The 24763-nt window shown below is 44.0% G+C and overlaps 1 protein-coding gene across 1 annotated transcript; it reads left to right on the top strand.

The window, feature by feature from the left end:
- The first annotated feature begins 267 nt into the window (after positions 1-267).
- Positions 268-24763, top strand: LOC115187621 (coiled-coil domain-containing protein 12). The gene is made up of 7 exons (XM_029746593.1): positions 268-452; positions 12861-12937; positions 17568-17647; positions 19196-19257; positions 19391-19425; positions 19535-19611; positions 24258-24763. Exons 1-7 carry the CDS (start codon positions 369-371, stop codon positions 24338-24340), a joined length of 498 nt encoding a protein of 165 aa, XP_029602453.1. The 5' UTR covers positions 268-368; the 3' UTR covers positions 24341-24763.

Genomic DNA, 24763 nt, shown 5'->3' with positions numbered 1-24763 from the left:
ATTCAGTTTGATGTTTTATTTGCAATGAAAAACATTAGATAGATAGATTGTTGATCATGATGTCTTGTGACATTATTGCAGGCTTTGCAGCCTTTCTAATTTGGAATAATTCTTTCCTTCTAATTTTGCTCTAGTAAATGCATAGGTTTTAAAAAATACATATTTTATAAGATATTCTGATTATATTAGTGTGTTATTATTTTGCACATCATTTATTAATACAGTAGCCCCCAGTAGCCTGCCTATTTGCTCAGATGTTCAGGCCATGAATCGATGCGCTCAGCACTCGCTTCTAAACCTTTGAGAGTAGCTACTAGCTAGTCCTATGAATCGATTTCAGAACCACTTCAACACAACGTGAAACAAAAATGGAGCAATCGGTTGGTTCACTGCAGGAACAAGCATTAAAAAGGAAAGAAAGACTTAAAGCTTTGAGAGGTCGACAACTTCAAGTGAGTATCACCCAGCAATAACATTGTCTGTGTTGTAAACAGTACAAACATAGAATTAGCAAGCTCGCTACCAGCTGTTTGAGTTAGCTAGGTAACGTTAGCTAGCTGATGGAAATAACAGGAGCTAATTACACACAGCATTGCTCTTGACATTCGTTTGAAATGTACATAGCTAGCTAACGTTAGCTGTGCAAAACGGATTAACTGGAATCTCAAATAACAGATTCTACATGGTTATCTAGTTAGATAACTACTAGGCTAGCTAACTAGCTGTCTGTATTAGCTTGCTATGCTAGTTAGCTAGTTGTGAAGTGATGGTGAAATTAGCTAGCCAGCTATGATGGGATCATTTACTAAAACATGTTAGTTCATTAATCAACTGTTGATATTAGATGAGAATGCTCAATTTTGTTCTCTCGGAGTTGTTGTGATAACTGGTCATGGGATTTGCTAGCAACAACCTGTCTAAATGACTATCGCCCCTTAGTGAGCACATCTGTAGCCATGATATGTTTTGAAAGGCTGGTCATGGCTCACATCAACACCATCATCCCAGACACCCTGGACCCACTCCAATTCGCATACCGCCCCAACAGATCCACAGATGACGCAATCTGTTCATGTAAGAATACATTGACTAACGTCAAAGTGCAGCGTTCAACACCATAGTGCCCTCCAAGCTCATCACTAAGCTAAGGTCACAGTGTAGAGTTCAACACCATAGTGCCCTCCAAGCTCATCACTAAGCTAAGGTCACAGTGCAGAGTTCAACACCATAGTGCCCTCCAAGCTCATCACTAAGCTAACGTCACAGTGCAGAGTTCAACACCATAGTGCCCTCCAAGCTCATCACTAAGCTAAGGTCACAGTGTAGAGTTCAACACCATAGTGCCCTCCAAGCTCATCACTAAGCTAAGGTCACAGTGCAGAGTTCAACACCATAGTGCCCTCCAAGCTCATCACTAAGCTAACGTCACAGTGCAGAGTTCAACACCATAGTGCCCTCCAAGCTCATCACTAAGCTAAGGACCCTGGAACTGAACACCTCCGACTGGATCCTGGACTTCCTGACGGGCCGCCCCCAGGTGGTGAGTGTAGGCAACAACACATCCGCCACACTGACTCTCAACTCGGGGGCTCCTCATGGGTGCGTTCCTTAGTCCCCTCCTGTACTCCCTGTTCACCCACAACTGCGTGGCCGAGCACGACTCCAATTCCATCATTAAGTTTGCTGACGACACAACAGTGGTAGGCCTGATCACCTACGGCGATGAGACAGCCTATAGGGAGGAGGTCAGAGACCTGGCAGTGTGGTGCCAGGATAACAATCTTTCCCTCAATGTCATCAAGACAAAGGAGCTGATCGTGGACTACAGGAAACAGAAGGGCCAAGTACACCCCCGTTCACATCGACAGGGCTATAGTGAAGCGGGTTGAGAGCTTCAAGTTACTCGCTGTCCACATCTCTAAGAGCTACAGAGGGTAGTGCGTACGGCCCAGTACATCACTGGAGCCGAGCGTCCTGCCATCCAGGACCTCTATACCAGGCGGTGTCAGAGGAAACCCCTAAAACTTGTCAGACTCCAGCCACCCAAGTCATAGACTGTTCTCTGCTACCGCATGGCAAGCGGTACCAATGCATCAAGTCTGGAACCAACAAATCAAATCAAATTGTATTGGAAACACATATTTAGCAGACGTTATTGCGGGTGTAGCAAAATGCTGGTGTTCTTAGCTCCAACAGTGCAGTAGTATCTAACAATTCACAACAATACACACATCTAAAAGTTAGAGAATGGAATTAAGAAATATAGAAATATTAGGACGAGCAAATGTCGGAGTGGCATTGACTAAAATACAGTATAATAGAATACAGTATATACATATGAGATGAGTAAAGCAGTATGTAAACATTATTAAAGTGACTAGTGTTCCATTATTAAAGTGGCCAATGTGTCCATGTCTATGTATATGGAGCAGCAGCCTCTAAGGTGCAGGGTTGAGTAACCGGGTAGTGATGGCTATTTAACAGTCTGATGGCCTTCAGATATAAGCTTTTTCAGTCTCTCGGTCTCAGCTTTGATGCACCTGTACTGACCTCGCCTTCTGGATGATAGCGGGGTGAACAGGCTGTGGCTCGGGTGGTAGATGTCCTTGATGATATTTTTTGGCCTTCCAGTAACATCAGGTGCTGTAGATGTCCTGGAGGGCAGGTAGTGTGCCCCCGGTGATGCGTTGGGCAGACCGCACCGCCCTCTGGAGAGCCATGTGGCGGTGCAGTTGCCGCATCAGGTGGTGATACAGCCCGACATAATGCTCTCAATTGTGCATCTGTAAAGATTTCTGAGAGTCTTAGGGACCAAGCGGAATTTCTTTAGCCTCCTGAGTTTGAAAAGGCGCTGCTGTGCCTTCATCACCACACTGTCTGCATGGGGGTGGAACATTTCAGATTGTCAGTGATGTATTTACATTTTTTTATTTTTTTAAATCTTTATTTAACTAGGCAAGTCAGTTAAGAACAAATTCTTATTTTCAATGACAGCCTAGGAACAGTGGGTTAACAAATCAGCAGTCTTGTTTAGCTGTCTTATGGCTTAGGGGTTGAAGCTGTTCAGGGTCCTGTTGGTTCCAGACTTTGTTCACTGGTACCACTTGCCATGCGGAAGCAGAGAGAGAACAGTCTATGGATTGGGTGGCCTTCCTCTGACACTACCTGGTGTAGAGGTCCTGGATGGCAGGGAGCCCCGGTGATGTACTGGGCTCTACTCACCACTGTCTAGCGCCTTGCAGTCAGGGGCCTTGCAGTTTTCGTACCAAGCGCTGATGCAGCCAGTAAAGATGCTCTTAATGGTGCAGCTGTAGAACTTTTTGAGGATCTGAGGGGGACGAGCCGCTGACATGTGTGGTTGTCTGTGGGCCATGTTAATTACTTAGTAATGTGGATACTGCTCAGTCCTACCACTGTGGTGTCGTCAGCAAAGTTGATGGTGTTGGAGTCGTGTGAGGCCACGCAGTCGTGGGTGAACATGGAGTACCGGAGGGGACTAAGCACACATCCCTGAGGGGCTACCGTGTTGATGGTCAGCGTGTCGGATGTTGTGCCTAACCTCACCACCTGGGGGCGGCCTGTCAGGAAGTCCAGGATCCAGTTACAGAGGGAGGTGTTCAGTCCCAGGCTTGATCTTAGTGATGAGCTAATTCTATATTTAATTGTATCTTTATTTAACTAGGCAAGTCAGTTAACTGCCTTGTTCAGGGGTAGAACGACAGACTTTTACCTCATCAGCAACCTTTCGGTTACTAGTCCAACGCTCTAATCACTAGGCTACCTGCCACCGTAAGTTAAGCAACTTGGAGCTTTGCAACTTGAAGCCGAGGAACTTGAAGCGTTCCACCTTCTCCACTGCGGTCCAGTCGATATGGATAGGGGCGTGCGCCCTCTGCTGTTTCCTGAAGTCCATGATCAGTTCCTTCATTTTGTTGAGAGAGTGGTTATTATCTTGGCACCACTCCGCCAGGGTCCTCACTTCCTCCCTGTAGGCTGTCTCGTCATTGTTGGTAGTCAGGCCTACTACTGTTGACATCTGCAAACTTGATGATTGAGTTGGAGGCGTGCGTTGCCATGCAGTAATGGGTGAACAGGGAGTACAGGAGGGGGCTGAGCACGCACCCTTGTGGGGCCCCTGTGTTAAGGATCAGTGAAGTGGTGTTGTTTCCTACCTTCACCACCTGGGGGTGGCCAAGAACCTGTTGCACAGGGCCGTGATCAGACCTAGGGCCCCAAGTTTAATGATGCGCTTGGAGGGTACTATGATGTTGAAGGCTGAGCTATAGTCAATGAGTGTTCTGACATAGGTATTCCTCTTGTCCAGATGGGATAGGGCAGTGCGATGGCATCGTCTGTGGATCTATTGGGGTGGTAAGCAAACGGAACTGGGTCTAGGGTGTCAGGTAAGATGGAGGTGATATGATCCTTAACTAGTCTCTCAAAGCACTTCATGATGACAGAAGTGAGTGCTACGGGGTGATAGTCATTTAGTTTAGTCACCTTTGCTTTCTTGGGTACAGGAACAATGGTGGACATCTTGAAGCATGTAGGGACAGCAGACTGAGATAGGGAGAGATTGAATATGTCCATAAACAACAGGACCCTGAACAGCTTCTACCCCCCCCCCAGCCATAAAACTGCTAAATAGTTAGTCCGGGTAGCTATTTAGTTAAATATTTAATGATCTCCATTGACCCTTTTTTGCACTAACTTTTTTGACTAATAACATACACTGCTGCTACTGTTTATGTCACTTTATTCCTAGTTTTATGTCACTTTATTCCTAGTTATATGTCACTTTATTCCTTGTTATATGTCACTTTATTCCTAGTTATATGTACATATCTACCTCAGTTACCTCGTACCCCTGCAAATCGACTAGGTACTGGTACCTTGTGTATACAGCCAAGTTATCGTTACTCATTGTGTATTTATTATTATGTGTTTTACTTTTCTATTATTTCTCAATTCTTTCTCTCTGCATGGTTGTGAAGGGCCCGTGAGTCAGCATTTCACTGTTAGTCCACACCTGTTGTTTACCAAGCATTTCACTGTTAGTCCACACCTGTTGTTTACCAAGCATTTCACTGTTAGTCCACACCTGTTGTTTACCAAGCATTTCACTGTTAGTCCACACCTGTTGTTTACCAAGCATTTCACTGTTAGTCCACACCTGTTGTTTACCAAGCACTTCACTGTTAGTCCACACCTGTTGTTTACCAAGCATTTCACTGTTAGTCCACACCTGTTGTTTACCAAGCATTTCACTGTTAGTCCACACCTGTTGTTTACCAAGCATTTCACTGTTAGTCCACACCTGTTGTTTACCAAGCATTTCACTGTTAGTCCACACCTGTTGTTTACCAAGCATTTCACTGTTAGTCCACACCTGTTGTTTACCAAGCATTTCACTGTTAGTCCACACCTGTTGTTTACCAAGCATTTCACTGTTAGTCCACACCTGTTGTTTACCAAGCATTTCACTGTTAGTCCACACCTGTTGTTTACCAAGCATTTCACTGTTAGTCCACACCTGTTGTTTACCAAGCATTTCACTGTTAGTCCACACCTGTTGTTTACCAAGCATTTCACTGTTAGTCCACACCTGTTGTTTACCAAGCATTTCACTGTTAGTCCACACCTGTTGTTTACCAAGCATTTCACTGTTAGTCCACACCTGTTGTTTACCAAGCATTTCACTGTTAGTCCACACCTGTTGTTTACCAAGCATTTCACTGTTAGTCCACACCTGTTGTTTACCAAGCATTTCACTGTTAGTCCACACCTGTTGTTTACCAAGCATTTCACTGTTAGTCCACACCTGTTGTTTACCAAGCATTTCACTGTTAGTCCACACCTGTTGTTTACCAAGCATTTCACTGTTAGTCCACACCTGTTGTTTACCAAGCATTTCACTGTTAGTCCACACCTGTTGTTTACCAAGCATTTCACTGTTAGTCCACACCTGTTGTTTACCAAGCATTTCACTGTTAGTCCACACCTGTTGTTTACCAAGCATTTCACTGTTAGTCCACACCTGTTGTTTACCAAGCATTTCACTGTTAGTCCACACCTGTTGTTTACCAAGCATTTCACTGTTAGTCCACACCTGTTGTTTACCAAGCATTTCACTGTTAGTCCACACCTGTTGTTTACCAAGCATTTCACTGTTAGTCCACACCTGTTGTTTACCAAGCATTTCACTGTTAGTCCACACCTGTTGTTTACCAAGCATTTCACTGTTAGTCCACACCTGTTGTTTACCAAGCATTTCACTGTTAGTCCACACCTGTTGTTACCAAGCATTTCACTGTTAGTCCACACCTGTTGTTTACCAAGCATTTCACTGTTAGTCCACACCTGTTGTTTACCAAGCATTTCACTGTTAGTCCACACCTGTTGTTTACCAAGCACTTCACTGTTAGTCCACACCTGTTGTTTACCAAGCATTTCACTGTTAGTCCACACCTGTTGTTTACCAAGCACTTCACTGTTAGTCCACACCTGTTGTTTACCAAGCATTTCACTGTTAGTCCACAGCTGTTGTTTACCAAGCATTTCACTGTTAGTCCACACCTGTTGTTTACCAAGCATTTCACTGTTAGTCCACACCTGTTGTTTACCAAGCATTTCACTGTTAGTCCACACCTGTTGTTTACCAAGCATTTCACTGTTAGTCCACACCTGTTGTTTACCAAGCATTTCACTGTTAGTCCACACCTGTTGTTTACCAAGCATTTCACTGTTAGTCCACACCTGTTGTTTACCAAGCATTTCACTGTTAGTCCACACCTGTTGTTTACCAAGCATTTCACTGTTAGTCCACACCTGTTGTTTACCAAGCACTTCACTGTTTGTCCACACCTGTTGTTTACCAAGCATTTCACTGTTAGTCCACACCTGTTGTTTACCAAGCATTTCACTGTTAGTCCACACCTGTTGTTTACCAAGCATTTCACTGTTAGTCCACACCTGTTGTTTACCAAGCATTTCACTGTTAGTCCACACCTGTTGTTTACCAAGCATTTCACTGTTAGTCCACACCTGTTGTTTACCAAGCATTTCACTGTTAGTCCACACCTGTTGTTTACCAAGCATTTCACTGTTAGTCCACACCTGTTGTTTACCAAGCATTTCACTGTTAGTCCACACCTGTTGTCTACCAAGCATTTCACTGTTAGCCCACACCTGTTGTTTACCAAGCATTTCACTGTTAGTCCACACCTGTTGTTTACCAAGCATTTCACTGTTAGTCCACACCTGTTGTCTACCAAGCATTTCACTGTTAGTCCACACCTGTTGTTTACCAAGCATTTCACTGTTAGCCCACACCTGTTGTTTACCAAGCATTTCACTGTTAGTCCACACCTGTTGTTTACCAAGCATTTCACTGTTAGTCCACACCTGTTGTTTACCAAGCATGTGACAAATTGATTTGACAACATTGAGCCACCATCAGTCAGTTCTTGTAAATGTCCCTATGTCGGTCCCTATGTCGGTCCCTATGTACAACCGCCGGGTGATGAAATTCATACTTTAAATAAAAACTTGTTTGTGAATAGAATCACCGACTTTTCCCTTGCTGCTCGTACTACGTCAGCTAAGATTCAACTGGGTCCCCATTGAAGTTGACTTTTTTTTAAATGGGTAGGGTTTAGGGTAGGGACGTCCCAACACCTGGTATACATCTCAGCACCCTGCAGAAGGACCGTAGTTGTACAGGACTAACGTAGGTAACAGGTAAGCCTTTTCAGAATGGAACATTTTTACAACAATTGACTACATGTTGTTTTCTAGCAAATCCTGCGACCAGTTATCAAAACTCAACTCCGTCTCGATATAAGAGAACCGAGTTGAGCGTTCCTCTGCTGCTGTTGATACGCTCCCAAACAACTGTACGTCTCAGGAGTAATTCAAGATAGAGCTCTTAGGGAGTGAGAACTCTGTGTGATGATCCATTTTGTATCCTACAATGCGTTTTATATCATCACACTTTTTGCTTTGTAGCTAGCTAGCTGGCAGATGCTTTGTTCAGTATGGCTCCTGGACATTTAGGCTGATCATATGGTCTATTTAAAGTCTCTCCACTCACAACAGATAGCTAGTCATCATAAGTCCTCAACTTCTAGCTACATTATACGGCACCAGTGTTTGCCTACTAGGGACAGGCCCCTCACCTAGCTCTGTGGCCCCTGCCTAAGAGTTTGGCTTTTATCAGTTACACACACACACACACACAGTGTAGTCTACCAGTGTGACTGAGTGCGACCAACACAACCAAAGTCCACTTAACAGCTTCCTCCTTGAGCCTCAGTCTTGTTGTTTACATTGGTTTTTTGTTCTACTGCTGCAAACATCCTCCAAATGACACTATATGCTGCTTGTTGTACTGCTGCAAACGTCCTCCAAATGACACTATATGCTGCTTGTTCTACTGCTGTAAACGTCCTCCAAATGACACTATATGCTGCTTGTTCTACTGCTGTAAACGTCCTCCAAATGACACTATATGCTGCTTGTTCTACTGCTGTAAACGTCCTCCAAATGACACTATATGCTGCTTGTTCTACTGCTGTAAACGTCCTCCAAATGACACTATATGCTGCTTGTTCTACTGCTGTAAACGTCCTCCAAATGACACTATATGCTGCTTGTTCTACTGCTGTAAACGTCCTCCAAATGACACTATATGCTGCTTGTTCTACTGCTGTAAACGTCCTCCAAATGACACTATATGCTGCTTGTTCTACTGCTGTAAATGTCCTCCAAATGACACTATATGTGTTGTTTGTTCCAAGGGCAAGCAAGTCACCGTTTTGGCCGTTGGAATTGGTCTCCCTCCCAAATGGCACCCTACGCCCTATATAGTGCACTTCTTTTGACCGGGGCTCTGTTGACTAAGTTGCCATTTGCAACACAATCAGGGAATGTCCTTCAGTGTGTTTGGCTAAGCCAGCCAGTGACAGCCCCGTTGAAGGGGAACGCCAGTGGGCTTGGCCCAGCAGCTTGGCTATTCTTGATGAACGGCTGTTGACATTCCTACAGCATGTGATTGTTGTACTGTACTGGAGAATGAGTCCGTTTTGATTGTTCCAGCTGGTGGACAGGAAGCCTCTCCAGGAAAACGCAGGACTGGGAGGAGTCCTGCTAGTCCTCATTGTTATGTTTTGTGACTTGGGTCACGGTCAACAATGTTCTGATATTTAAAAAAAAAAAAAAAAACTACTTTTTGTTTACATGTGTATGTTTTATGGTGACATGTTTTCATACAGGGAACCACTCCTGTCTTGTGACCTGGTTAGTTTTACTAACTCCATCACAGTTTGCGTGACAGTTAGGCTGTATTGATTTTTCAGACCAACTCCTATGTTTTTTAAGGATCTCATTATTTGTATTTCACAGCCCTCAAGCCCATTATGTAATGTTTCTATTTGAATCCCAAATGGGCCTACCTCAAAAAGGTAATGAATCATCAAATGAAATTGTATTTGTCACATGCACCGAATACAACAGATGTACTAGACCTTACAGTGAAATGCTTACTGACACGCTCTTAACCAACAATGCTTTAAAAACTTTTTAAGAAAAATAAGTTTAAGTAAAAAAATAAAAAAAAGGTAATAAAAGTAACATAATGAAACAGCAGCAGTAAAACAAAGTATTGTGTTAGTGTCCTGGAGAGAAGTTAGCCTTGAAGGAAGACATGATCCTTATTACTTACTGTCTAGTGGGGACGGGGGACTAGTGACCCAAACCTTAAAACAAACTTAATGGGGGACCATGCCATTTGGGGAATTTTAGATTCTCCCCGACTGCTTTTTTTGGTGGTTGTTAATTCTCAAAGATTATCTTATTGAAACATGCATACATACATATACATACATACATACATACATACATACATACATACATACATACATACATACATACTGTTCAAAAGTTTGGGGTCACTTAGAAATGTCCTTGTTTTCCATGAAAACATACATGAAATTAGTTGCAAAATAAATAGGAAATATAGTCAAGATGTTGACAAGGTTATAAATAATGATTTAAAAAAATGAAATAATTGTGTCCTTCAAACTTTTGTCAAAGAATCCTCCATTTGCAGCAATAACATCCTTGCAGATCTTTGGCATTCTAGTTGTCAATTTGTTGAGGTCATCTGAAGCACCTCCCACAAGTTGGATTGGCTTGATGGATACTTCTTACATACCATACTGTCAAGCTGCTCCCACAACAGCTCAATAGGGTTGAGATCCGGTGACTGCAGGCCACTCCATTATAGACAGAATACCAGCTGACTGCTTCTTCCCTAAATAGTTCTTGCATAGTTTGGAGCTGTGCTTTGGGTCATTGTCCTGTTGTAGGAGGAAATTGGCTCCAATTAAGCACCGTCTACAGGGCATGGCATGGCGATTCAAAATGGAGCGATAGCCTTACTTCTTCAAGATCCCTTTTACCCTGTACAAATCTCCCACTTTACCACCACCAAAGCACCCCCAGACCATCACATTGCCTCCTCCAGCATATTTTCTGCGTCTCACGAATGTTCTCATTTGTGACAAACTTAGATTTGTCTGTCCATAACACATTTTTCCACTCTTCCTCTGTCCAGTGTCTGTTCTTTTGCACATCTTAATCTTTTCTTTTTATTGGCCAGTCTGAGATCTGGCTTTTTCTTTGCAACTCTGCCTAGAAGGCCAGCATCCCGGAGTCGCCTCTTCACTGTTGAGACTGATGTTTTGCAGGTACTATTTAATGAAGCTGCCAGTTGAGGACTTGTGAGGCGTCTATTTCTCAAACTAGACACTCTAATGTACTTGTCCTCTTGCTCAGTTGTGCACCGAGGCCTCCCACTCTTTCTATTCTGGTTAGAGACAGTTTGCGCTGTTCTGTGAAGGGAGAAGTACACAGCATTGTACGAGATCTTCAGTTTCTTGGCAATTTCTCGCATGGAATAGCCTTCATTTCTCAGACCAAGAATATACTGACGAGTTTCAGAAGAAAGTTCTTTGTTTCACGCCATTTTGAGCCGCTAATCAAACCCACATGCTGATGCTCCAGATACTCAACTAGTCTAAAGAAGGCCAGTTTTATTAATTCTTTAATCAGGACAACAGTTTTCAGTGCTAACATAATTGCAAAAGGGTTTTCTAATGATCAATTAGCCTTTTAAAATGATAAACTTGAATTAGCTAACACAACGTGCCATTGGAACACAGGAGTGATGGTTGCTGATAATGGGCCTCTGTATGCCTATGTAGATAATCCATTTAAAAAAAATCTGCAGTTTCCAGCTACAATAGTCATTTACAACATTAACAATGTCTACACTGTATTTCTGAGCATTTTGATATTTTATTGGACAAAAAAGTGCTTTTCTTTCAGAACTTTTCTAATTGACCCAACTTTTGAATGGTAGTGTATGTGTGTTTATATATATATATGGTCCATTATCTTTTCTACATACTTTATATCTGGTTTTAGTAATTTAAGTTTATACTGAAAACATTTGACCATCCTAAAAAGTATATAATTATTTATTTAGATTATTTTGCAGTGGCGGCCATGATTTAGCAGCGGTGCTGCTTAATGCGCACTGTAACCCGGTGTTTTGTCACCTCGGTAGCCCGGTGTTTTGTCACCTCGGTAACCCGGTGTTTTGTCACCTCTGTAACCCGGTGTTTTGTCACCTCGGTAGCCCGGTGTTTGTCACCTCGGTAGCCCGGTGTTTTGTCACCTCGGTAGCCCGGTGTTTTGTCACCTCTGTAACCCGGTGTTTTGTCACCTCGGTAGCCCGGTGTTTTGTCACCTCTGTAACCCGGTGTTTTGTCACCTCGGTAGCCCGGTGTTTGTCACCTCGGTAGCCCGGTGTTTTGTCACCTCGGTAGCCCGGTGTTTTGTCACCTCGGTAGCCCGGTGTTTTGTCACCTCGGTAGCCCGGTGTTTTGTCACCTCGGTAGCCCGGTGTTTTGTCACCTCGGTAGCCCGGTGTTTTGTCACCTCGGTAGCCCGGTGTTTTGTCACCTCGGTAGCCCGGTGTTTTGTCACCTCGGTAGCCCGGTGTTTTGGTCACCGGTGCCGGTGTTTTTGTACCTCGGTAGCCCGGTGTTTTGTCACCTCGGTAGCCCGGTGTTTGTCACCTCGGTAGCCCGGTGTTTTGTCCCTCTAACCGGTGTTTTGTCACCTCTGTAACCCGGTGTTTGTCACCTCGGTAGCCCGGTGTTTTGTCACCTCGGTAGCCCGGTGTTTTGTCACCTCTAACCCGGTGTTTTGTCACCTCTGTAACCCGGTGTTTGTCACCTCGGTAGCCCGGTGTTTTGTCACCTCGGTAGCCCGGTGTTTTGTCACCTCTAACCCGGTGTTTTGTCACCTCGGTAGCCCGGTGTTTTGTCACCTCGGTAGCCCGGTGTTTTGTCACCTCGGTAGCCCGGTGTTTGTCACCTCGGTAGCCCGGTGTTTTGTCACCTCGGTAGCCCGGTGTTTTGTCACCTCGGTAGCCCGGTGTTTGTCACCTCGGTAGCCCGGTGTTTTGTCACCTCGGTAACCCGGTGTTTTGTCACCTCTGTAACCCGGTGTTTTGTCACCTCGGTAGCCCGGTGTTTTGTCACCTCTGTAACCCGGTGTTTTGTCACCTCTGTAACCCGGTGTTTTGTCACCTCTGTAACCCGGTGTTTTGTCACCTCTGTAACCCGGTGTTTTGTCACCTCGGTAGCCCGGTGTTTTGTCACCTCGGTAGCCCGGTGTTTTGTCACCTCGGTAGCCCGGTGTTTTGTCACCTCGGTAGCCCGGTGTTTTGTCACCTCGGTAGCCCGGTGTTTTGTCACCTTTTTAATTGCCCAGTGTTTGTCACCTGACAGGTGAGAGATGGAGAGGACGGGGAGCCAGACAGGAAGAGGGACCGGGCTGAGGAGGAAGCTGAAGAGGAGCGACACAGGTTAGTTTCTCCTGGGTCCTTTTCTTTAGTACAGAAAACGGAAACAAGCATTTCATGTAGGACAAGTTCAGGTAGTTTGTCAGTTTTTGTTCCAGATGGGTGCCTATAGTGAATTAGCCCAAGGTCTCCCAATGCACCTCATCCTCCCAGTCAGGTGTCCTGTGTTCAGTGTTTACTCTGTGTTTCAGCTGCAGGAACAAGAGCAGCCATCTCTTCCTCCCTCCCTCCTACACGACAGACACTTTTTTCCATTGTTTATGTTTAATGATAGTCCAGGCAGCACTGGGCTGGCAGTGCACTCACAGGCTGGCCATTGCAAATCCCTCTGCTGCATTCCAAATGGCACACTATCCCCTATTTAGTGCACTGCTTTTGATAAGAGCCCTATGGGTGCCGTGTGGGATGCAGCCTGGGTTTGTGTGTTTTTGTGGGTCAAACTCAGGAAGTACTTCTGAAGAGAGTGGAACAGTACTGGCTGTGGTATGGACGCTGGTTACAAACACTGTGCGACTTGGAAAATGTTTTTTCCACCCCTCTGTTAGTCTTCTGAGAGCGATATCTTGTGACCAACCATGTAGTGATTAAAATTGCATGGGAGCTCAGATTGCAGAACAGCGGTATCAAAGGCCAAGATGGTTGTGATGCAGCAAACATGGTTGTCCTCAAAGTCTTCCTGTTGCTTTCATGTAGCCTGATCGATTATGAACAGTCCCGTTTTCTCCCATTTTCTGACCACTAGGGCCAGCCTCTAGGTTACTGCTACGCTACTGTAGGTCCATGGAAAGTACAGTGCATCCTGAAAGTATTCAGACCCCTTGACTTTTTCCACATTTTATTACATTACAGCCTTTTTCTTAAAAATAAAAAAATCCTTATCTACACACAATACCCCATAATGACAAGGCAATAACAGGTTTGTAGAAATGTTGGTAAGTTTATTAGAAAGAAAAAATGGAAATATCACATTTACATAAGTATTCAGTACTTTGTTGAAGCACCTTTGGCAGGGATTACAGCCTCAAGTCTTCTTGGGTATGACGCTACAAGCTTGGCGCACCCGTTCTTCTCTGCAGATCCTATCAAGCTCGGTCAGGTTGGATGGGGAGCGTCACTGCACAGCTATTTTCAGGTCTCTCCAGAGATGTTCGATCAGGTTCAAGTCTGGGCTCTGGCTGGGCCACTCAATGACATTCAGAGACTTGTCCCCAAGCCACTCCTGCGTTGTCCTGTTGGAAGGTGAACCTTCGCCCCAGTCTGAGGTCCTGAGTGCTCTTGAGCAGGTTTTCATCAAGAATCTCTCTGTACTTTGCTCCGTTCATCTTTCCCTCGATCCTGACTAGTCTCCCAGTCCCTGCCGCTGAAAAACATCCCCACAGCCTGATACTGCCATCACCATGCTTCACCGTAGGGATGGTGCCAGGTTTCCTCCAGAAGTGACGCTTGGCATTCAGGCCAAAGAGTTCAATCTTGGTTTCATCAGACCAGGGAATCTTGTTTCTCATTGTCTGAGAGTCCTTTAGGTGCCTTTTTGGCAAACTCCAAGCGGGCTGTCATGTGCCTTTTACTAAGGAGTGGCTTTCCTCTTGCCATTCTACCATGAAGGCTTGATTTGGTGGGGTGCTGCAGAGATGTTTGTCCTTCTGGAAGGTTCTCCTATCTTCACAGAGGAACTCTGGAGCTCTGTCAGAGTGACCATCGGGTTCTTGGTCACCTCCTTGACCAAGGCCCTTCTCCCCCAATTGCTCAATTTGGCCGGGGCGGCCAGGTCTAGGAAGAGTCTAGGTGGTTCCAAACTGAATGATGGAGGCCACTGTGTTCTTGGGGACCTTCAATGCTGCAGAAATGTTTTGGTACCCTTCCCCAGATCTGTGCCTCGACACAATCCTGTCTTGAATCTCTACGGACAATTCCTTCGACCTCATGGCTTGGTTTTTGCTGTGACATGCACTGTCAACTGTGGGACCTCATATAGACAGGTATGTTCCCTTCCAAATCATGTTGAATTTACCACAGGTGGACTCCAAGTTGTAGAAACATCTGAAGGATGAGCAATGGAAACAGGATGCACCTGAGATCAATTTAGAGTTTAACAGCAAAGGTTCTGAATACTTACATAAGGTATTTCTGTTTTTTATTCTTAATAAATTTGCGAACCTGTTTTCACTTTGTCATTACGGGGTATTGTGTGTAGGTTGATGAGGGGAAACAATTAATCAATTTTAGAATAAGGCTGTAACATAACAAAATGTGGAAAATGTCAAGGGGTCTGCACGAATGCACTGCAGCTCTGAGCTGACTGCTTTGAGCTGTGGTGGACCAGAGTATGACAGCATTCCAGCCTGGATCCACACAAGTATTGACCTGCCTGTTGGTTGACTGCTAGCTCTCATAGATGCCTTTTCCCCAACAGGCTCTCTGCTGTCTCCTCCAGCTACCTTATAGCCTACATCTCAACCAGTTGTTAGAGCGTTGGGCCAGTAACCGAAAGGTTGCTGGATGGAATCCCAGAGCTGACAAGGTCAAAATCAGTCGTTCTGCCCCTGAACAAGGCAGTGTTCCCCGGTGCAGAAGACGTGGATGTGGATTAAGGCAGTCCCCCCGCACCTCTCTGATTCAGAGGGGTTGGGTTAAATGCAGGAAGACACATTTCAGTTGAATGCATTCAGTTGTACAACTGACTAGGTCTCCCCCTTTCAACACTGATCCATGCTCAGATCACTGTTCACTCCCTCAGGAGGAATCCCTATTCAAAGACATGTTCTCAGGTTGTGTTCCCAAAAGTACACTATTCCCTATATAGTGCACTACTCTTGACCAGGGCCCTATATAGAGAATAGGGTGATTTGGGATGCATACATTGAAGGTTGGGTTTTCTCCTGTCTTTGGGCTCAATCTGTCTATCCTACACAGATATCATCCAAGCTCACTAAGAATTCCACCAAGAGGGCCCTTGATGATAGATGACAATCTATCGTAGCATGTGGGATACCAGCTCTCTCCTCAGCTGGTATCTACTGTGCTGGAGACAGGCTAACCCAATCTATCGTAGCATGTGGGATACCAGCTCTCTCCTCAGCTGGTATCTACTGTGCTGGAGACAGGCTAACCCAATCTATCGTAGCATGTGGGATACCAGCTCTCTCCTCAGCTGGTATCTACTGTGCTGGAGACAGGCTAACCCAATCTATCGTAGCATGTGGGATACCAGCTCTCTCCTCAGCTGGTATCTACTGTGCTGGAGACAGGCTAACCCAATCTATCGTAGCATGTGGGATACCAGCTCTCTCCTCAGCTGGTATCTACTGTGCTGGAGACAGGCTAACCCAATCTATCGTAGCATGTGGGATACCAGCTCTCTCCTCAGCTGGTATCTACTGTGCTGGAGACAGACTAACCCAATCTATCGTAGCATGTGGGATACCAGCTCTCTCCTCAGCTGGTATCTACTGTGCTGGAGACAGACTAACCCAATCTATCGTAGCATGTGGGATACCAGCTCTCTCCTCAGCTGGTATCTACTGTGCTGGAGACAGACTAACCCAATCTATCGTAGCATGTGGGATACCAGCTCTCTCCTCAGCTGGTATCTACTGTGCTGGAGACAGACTAACCCAATCTATCGTAGCATGTGGGATACCAGCTCTCTCCTCAGCTGGTATCTACTGTGCTGGAGACAGACTAACCCAATCTATCGTAGCATGTGGGATACCAGCTCTCTCCTCAGCTGGTATCTACTGTGCTGGAGACAGGCTAACCCAATCTATCGTAGCATGTGGGATACCAGCTCTCTCCTCAGCTGGTATCTACTGTGCTGGAGACAGACTAACCCAATCTATCGTAGCATGTGGGATACCAGCTCTCTCCTCAGCTGGTATCTACTGTGCTGGAGACAGACTAACCCAATCTATCGTAGCATGTGGGATACCAGCTCTCTCCTCAGCTGGTATCTACTGTGCTGGAGACAGACTAACCCATTGAGCAGATGGATCATGCTAATGAGATGTGTTCAACAGAATAAAGGGAGGCCTTATTCCCTGACTGGTATAGTAACCTCCAGAGACGACAAACTGCAGCTGTGTTTGGTTTAGGTCTGTAGACTGCCTCCTCTCCTCAGGCCCCCCAGCTGGTTCTGTAGTAGGACCTAATACATTTGGTTTAGGTCTGTAGACTGCCTCCTCTCCTCAGGCCCCTCAGCTGGTTCTGTAGTAGGACCTAATACATTTGGTTTAGGTCTGTAGACTGCCTCCTCTCCTCAGGTCCCCCAGCTGGTTCTGTAGTAGGACCTAATACATTTGGTTTAGGTCTGTAGACTGCCTCCTCTCCTCAGGTCCCCCAGCTGGTTCTGTAGTAGGACCTAATACATTTGGTTTAGGTCTGTAGACTGCCTCCTCTCCTCAGGTCTCTCAGCTGGTTCTGTAGTAGGACCTAATACATTTGGTTTAGGTCTGTAGACTGCCTCCTCTCCTCAGGTCCCCAGCTGGTTTTGTAGTAGGATCTAATACATGTGGCTTCACTGCCACCACCTGGGGCTTTACCGTACTCTCACTCTCTCACACACACACCTGCTTATAGTATAGCTTATGGGTGTAAACCAATGCACAGCACTAAAGCCAGTGTTTGTGTTGAGCAGAGAGCTGAAGCTGAGGAACTACACCCCAGAGGATGAAGAGCTGAAGGAGAGACAGGTGCCCAAGGCCAAACCTGCTTCAGGTGAGACATCTGAAGTGATGAGGAGATCTTTCCAGAGAATAGCTTGAGGAAGGCACTGCTGTGGTGCTGATGTTGAGTACATACAGTACCAGTCTAAAGTTTGGACACACCTACTCATTTTTCTTTATTTTTACTATTTTCTACATTGTAGAATAATAGTGAAGACATCAAAACTATGAAATAAAACATATGGAATCATGCAGTAACCAAAAAAGTGTTAAACAAATCAAATAATAGTTGAGATTCTTCAAAGTAGCCACCCTTTGCCTTGATGACAGCTTTGCTCACTCTTGGCATTGAAGAGCCAGTTTCAATTAACAGGTGGGCCTTGTTAATTTGTGGAATTTCTTTCCTTCTTAATGTGTTTGAGACATTCAGTTGTGTTGTGACAAGGTAGGGGTGGTATACAGAAGATAGCACTATTTGGTAAAAGACCAAGTCAATAATATGACAAGAACAGCTCAAATAAGCAAAGAGTAACGACAATCAAGCGCTATGATGAAACTGGCTCTCATGAGGACCGCCACAGGAATGGAAGACCCAGAGTTACCTCTGCTGCAGAGGATAAGTTCATCAGAAATTGCAGCCCAAATAAATGCTTCAGAGTTCAAGTAACAGACACATTTCAACATCAACTGTTCAGAGGAGACGGCGTGAATCAGGCCTTCATGGTCGAATTGCTGTAAAGAAACCACTACTAAAGGACATCAATAAGAAGAATAGACTTGCTTCGGCCAAGAAACACGAGCAATGGACATTAGACCGGTGGAAATCTGTCCTTTTGGTTTGATGAGTCCAAATTTGAGATTTTTGGTTCCAACCGCCGTGTTTTTGTGAGACAGAGAGTAGGTGAACGGATGATCTCCGCATGTGTGGTTCCCACCGTGAAGCATGGAGGAGGAGGTGTGATGGTGCGTTGCTGGTGACACTGTCTGATTTATTTTGAATTCAAGGCACGTTTAACCAGCATGGCTTCAACAGCATTCTGCAGCGATAGTCCAAAACCAGATGGGATGGCGTATCATTTGTTTTTCAACAGAACAATGACCCAACACACCTCCAGGCTGTGTAAGGGCTATTTGACCAAGAATGAGAGTGATGGAGTGCTGCATCAGATGACCTGGCCTCCACAATCACCCGCCTCAACTAAATTGAGATGGTTTGGGATGAGTTGGACCGCAGAGTGAAGGAAAAGCAGCCAACAAGTGCTCAGCATATGTGGGAACTCCTTCAAGACTGTTGGAAAAGCATTCCTCCTGAAGCTGGTTGGGAGAATGCCAAGAGTGTGCAAAGCTGTCATTAAGGCAAAAGGTGGCTACTTTGAAGAACCTAACATTTTTAAATATCTTTTGATTTAACACTTATTTGGTTACTACATGATTCCATGTGTTATTTCATAGTTTTGATGTCTTCACTATTATTCTACAATGTAGAAAATAGTAAAAATAAAGAGAAACCCTGGAATGAGTAGGTGTGTCCAACTTTTGACTGGTCCTGTAACTATTACAGGATGTAGCTGTACATAAGGCATGCTTTGTGTTATTCCAGTGGAGGAGAAAGTGAAGGACCAGCTAGATGCAGCTAAACCAGAGTCAGTCATTGAAGAAGTGGTAAGTAGTGATCTTTAAATAGTTCAAATATCCAAAGCCCTCTGGGATCAGTCAGTAGATAGCCTACTGTTTGATTAGTGTTCATGTTAAGTTTCCACCATTTTAAATACATGTGATCATATTTCCTCCATAGGATTTGGCCAACCTAGCCCCCAGGAAACCTGATTGGTAAGACATTTTGACTAAGACATTATACTTCATAGTATAACAAGTATAATTCTTGGTTAATTTCCCTATGCCTTGTTGTTGTGGTCTAATGTCCTGTTTCTGATTGAAGGGATTTGAAGCGAGACGTGGCGAAGAAGCTGGAGAAGCTTGAGAGGAGAACACAGAAGGCCATCGCTGAACTTATCCGTGAGTATTTGTTATTGTATTAAATACAGGGAATGTGTGCTTGGGTCTTGCACAAAATACAAATGAGCTGATATTGGCGTAGAGGAGACATAACTGTAGTGCCACAGCTGCTGTCACCATGTATTCTTCATTGTCTTTAGCTCCTACCGTGTTTATCATTTCACAACAAAACACCAGGAATGGCCCATTTTAGATAGTTTTACAGCCACTCCAGACTGAATCTATCCCTTGGTGCTTTCTGATGGAATATGTGGGCTAAAGCCAAATCTATTCTGAAAATGTAGATCACAGGAGGAATCACACCAGTTATGCCAAGTGGCGTCAAGCCTCCCTGGACTCTGGAATCCACAGAACAATTAGTCTGATACAGTCAGTAACTCCCTGTTCAGACCAGTCATATATATAGTCTGATACAGTCAGTAACTCCCTGTTCAGACCAGTCATATATAGTCTGATACAGTCAGTAACTCCCTGTTCAGACCAGTCATATATAGTCTGATACAGTCAGTAACTCCCTGTTCAGACCAGTCATATATAGTCTGATACAGTCAGTAACTCCATGTTCAGACCAGTCATATATAGTCTGATACAGTCAGTAACTCCCTGTTCAGACCAGTCATATATAGTCTGATACAGTCAGTAACTAACGCCATCAGACTATATATGACTGGTCTGAACATGGAGTTAGTTACTGACTGTATCAGACTATATATGACTGGTCTGAACAGGGAGTTAGTTACTGACTGTATCAGACTATATATGACTGGTCTGAACAGGGAGTTAGTTACTGACTGTATCAGACTATATATGACTGGTCTGAACAGGGAGTTACTGACTGTATCAGACTATATATGACTGGTCTGAACAGGGAGTTACTGACTGTATCAGACTATATATGACTGGTCTGAACAGGGAGTTACTGACTGTATCAGACTATATATGACTGGTCTGAACAGGGAGTTACTGACTGTATCAGACTATATATGACTGGTCTGAACAGGGAGTTACTGACTGTATCAGACTATATATGACTGGTCTGAACAGGGAGTTACTGACTGTATCAGACTATATATGACTGGTCTGAACAGGGAGTTACTGACTGTATCAGACTATATATGACTGGTCTGAACAGGGAGTTACTGACTGTATCAGACTATATATGACTGGTCTGAACAGGGAGTTACTGACTGTATCAGACTATATATGACTGGTCTGAACAGGGAGTTACTGACTGTATCAGACTATATATGACTGGTCTGAACATGGAGTTACTGACTGTATCAGACTATATATGACTGGTCTGAACAGGGAGTTACTGACTGTATCAGACTATATATGACTGGTCTGAACATGGAGTTAGTTACTGACTGTATCAGACTATATATGACTGGTCTGAACATGGAGTTAGTTCCTGACTGTATCAGACTATATATGACTGGTCTGAACATGGAGTTAGTTACTGACTGTATCAGACTATATATGACTGGTCTGAACAGGGAGTTACTGACTGTATCAGACTATATATGACTGGTCTGAACATGGAGTTAGTTACTGACTGTATCAGACTATATATATGACTGGTCTGAACAGGGAGTTACTGACTGTATCAGACTATATATGACTGGTCTGAACATGGAGTTACTGACTGTATCAGACTATATATGACTGGTCTGAACAGGGAGTTACTGACTGTATCAGACTATATATGACTGGTCTGAACATGGAGTTAGTTACTGACTGTATCAGACTATATATGACTGGTCTGAACATGGAGTTAGTTACTGACTGTATCAGACTATATATGACTGGTCTGAACAGGGAGTTAGTTACTGACTGTATCAGACTATATATGACTGGTCTGAACAGGGAGTTACTGACTGTATCAGACTATATATGACTGGTCTGAACATGGAGTTAGTTCCTGACTGTATCAGACTATATATGACTGGTCTGAACATGGAGTTAGTTACTGACTGTATCAGACTATATATGACTGGTCTGAACAGGGAGTTACTGACTGTATCAGACTATATATGACTGGTCTGAACATGGAGTTAGTTACTGACTGTATCAGACTATATATGACTGGTCTGAACATGGAGTTAGTTACTGACTGTATCAGACTATATATGACTGGTCTGAACATGGAGTTACTGACTGTATCAGACTATATATGACTGGTCTGAACATGGAGTTACTGACTGTATCAGACTATATATGACTGGTCTGAACATGGAGTTACTGACTGTATCAGACTATATATGACTGGTCTGAACATGGAGTTACTGACTGTATCAGACTATATATGACTGGTCTGAACAGGGAGTTACTGACTGTATCAGACTATATATGACTGGTCTGAACAGGGAGTTAGTTACTGACTGTATCAGACTATATATGACTGGTCTGAACAGGGAGTTACTGACTGTATCAGACTATATATGACTGGTCTGAACAGGGAGTTACTGACTGTATCAGACTATATATGACTGGTCTGAACAGGGAGTTACTGACTGTATCAGACTATATATGACTGGTCTGAACAGGGAGTTACTGACTGTATCAGACTATATATGACTGGTCTGAACAGGGAGTTACTGACTGTATCAGACTATATATGACTGGTCTGAACAGGGAGTTACTGACTGTATCAGACTATATATGACTGGTCTGAACAGGGAGTTACTGACTGTATCAGACTATATATGACTGGTCTGAACATGGAGTTAGTTACTGACTGTATCAGACTATATATGACTGGTCTGAACATGGAGTTACTGACTGTATCAGACTATATATATGACTGGTCTGAACATGGAGTTACTGACTGTATCAGACTATATATATGACTGGTCTGAACATGGAGTTACTGACTGTATCAGACTATATATGACTGGTCTGAACAGGGAGTTACTGACTGTATCAGACTATATATGACTGGTCTGAACAGGGAGTTACTGACTGTATCAGACTATATATGACTGGTCTGAACAGGGATTTACTGACTGTATCAGACTATATATAACTGGTCTGAACATGGAGTTAGTTACTGACTGTATCAGACTATATATGACTGGTCTGAACATGGAGTTAGTTACTGACTGTATCAGACTATATATAACTGGTCTGAACATGGAGTTACTGACTATATCAGACTATATATATGACTGGTCTGAACATGGAGTTACTGACTGTATCAGACTATATATGACTGGTCTGAACATGGAGTTACTGACTGTATCAGACTATATATGACTGGTCTGAACATGGAGTTAGTTCCTGACTGTATCAGACTATATATGACTGGTCTGAACATGGAGTTAGTTACTGACTGTATCAGACTATATATGACTGGTCTGAACAGGGAGTTAGTTACTGACTGTATCAGACTATATATGACTGGTCTGAACAGGGAGTTAGTTACTGACTGTATCAGACTATATATGACTGGTCTGAACAGGGAGTTACTGACTGTATCAGACTATATATGACTGGTCTGAACAGGGAGTTACTGACTGTATCAGACTATATATGACTGGTCTGAACAGGGAGTTACTGACTGTATCAGACTATATATGACTGGTCTGAACAGGGAGTTACTGACTTTATCAGACTATATATGACTGGTCTGAACAGGGAGTTACTGACTGTATCAGACTATATATGACTGGTCTGAACATGGAGTTAGTTACTGACTGTATCAGACTATATATGACTGGTCTGAACATGGAGTTACTGACTTTATCAGACTATATATGACTGGTCTGAACATGGAGTTACTGACTTTATCAGACTATATATGACTGGTCTGAACATGGACTTAGTTACTGACTGTATCAGACTATATATGACTGGTCTGAACATGGAGTTAGTTACTGACTGTATCAGACTATATATGACTGGTCTGAACAGGGAGTTAGTTACTGACTGTATCAGACTATATATGACTGGTCTGAACAGGGAGTTACTGACTGTATCAGACTATATATGACTGGTCTGAACAGGGAGTTACTGACTGTATCAGACTATATATGACTGGTCTGAACAGGGAGTTACTGACTGTATCAGACTATATATGACTGGTCTGAACAGGGAGTTACTGACTTTATCAGACTATATATGACTTGTCTGAACAGGGAGTTACTGACTGTATCAGACTATATATGACTGGTCTGAACATGGAGTTAGTTACTGACTGTATCAGACTATATATGACTGGTCTGAACATGGAGTTAGTTACTGACTGTATCAGACTATATATGACTGGTCTGAACAGGGAGTTACTGACTGTATCAGACTAATTGTTCTGTGGATTCCAGAGTCCAGGGAGGCTTGACGCCACTTGACATAGCTGGTGTGATTCCTCCTGTGATCTACATTTTCAGAATAGATTTGGCTTTAGCCCACATATTCCATCAGAAAGCACCAAGGGATAGATTCAGTCTGGAGTGGCTGTAAAACTATCTAAAATGGGCCATTCCTGGTGTTTTGTTGTGAAATGATAAACACGGTAGGAGCTAAAGACAATGAAGAATACATGGTGACAGCAGCTGTGGCACTACAGTTATGTCTCCTCTACGCCAATATCAGCTCATTTGTATTTTGTGCAAGACCCTTTTCTGAAGTATAGATGTGTGTGTGTCCAGGTGATCGTCTGAAAGGCAGCGAGGAGGAGCTGGCTGGAGCTGTGGGAGCCATAGGGGTCACAGCAGAGGGTGACTCAGACTGACCCCTTAATCCAGAGACGGACCGCGCGATCCTGGATCTGACCCTACCAATGTGTCTGTTCCTGTTCTGTACAGCTGAATGTTTGTTGTGGGAATCGGAGACTTTTGGTTTCCGTAGCTGTTAAAGCTACTGGGGAGTGTGAATATGTCACCTTGATTACTTCTGAACTCTAGTCCTAGTACGCGTCACAAATGACACCCTATTCCCTGTATAGTGCACTACTTTTGACAAGTAGTGTGCTAGATAGGGAGTAGGGTGCCATTTGGGATGCAGAGCCTGTGTAAAAGTCCGACCAGACTGTGTCAGTGTAGTGCTAGCTAGAGGATCATTGGGGACTGTTGTATACAGCTGTTGTAAGGATCGTCTGTTATTCATGCATCTTTTTAATTATATTTTTCCAGTAAAATGATTTGGATTTTCTCCA

Source organism: Salmo trutta, unplaced genomic scaffold, assembly GCF_901001165.1.
Source record: "Salmo trutta unplaced genomic scaffold, fSalTru1.1, whole genome shotgun sequence".
In the NCBI taxonomy this organism is placed as follows: Eukaryota; Metazoa; Chordata; class Actinopteri; order Salmoniformes; family Salmonidae; genus Salmo; species Salmo trutta.
This window is presented reverse-complemented; position numbering and strand designations above follow the sequence as displayed.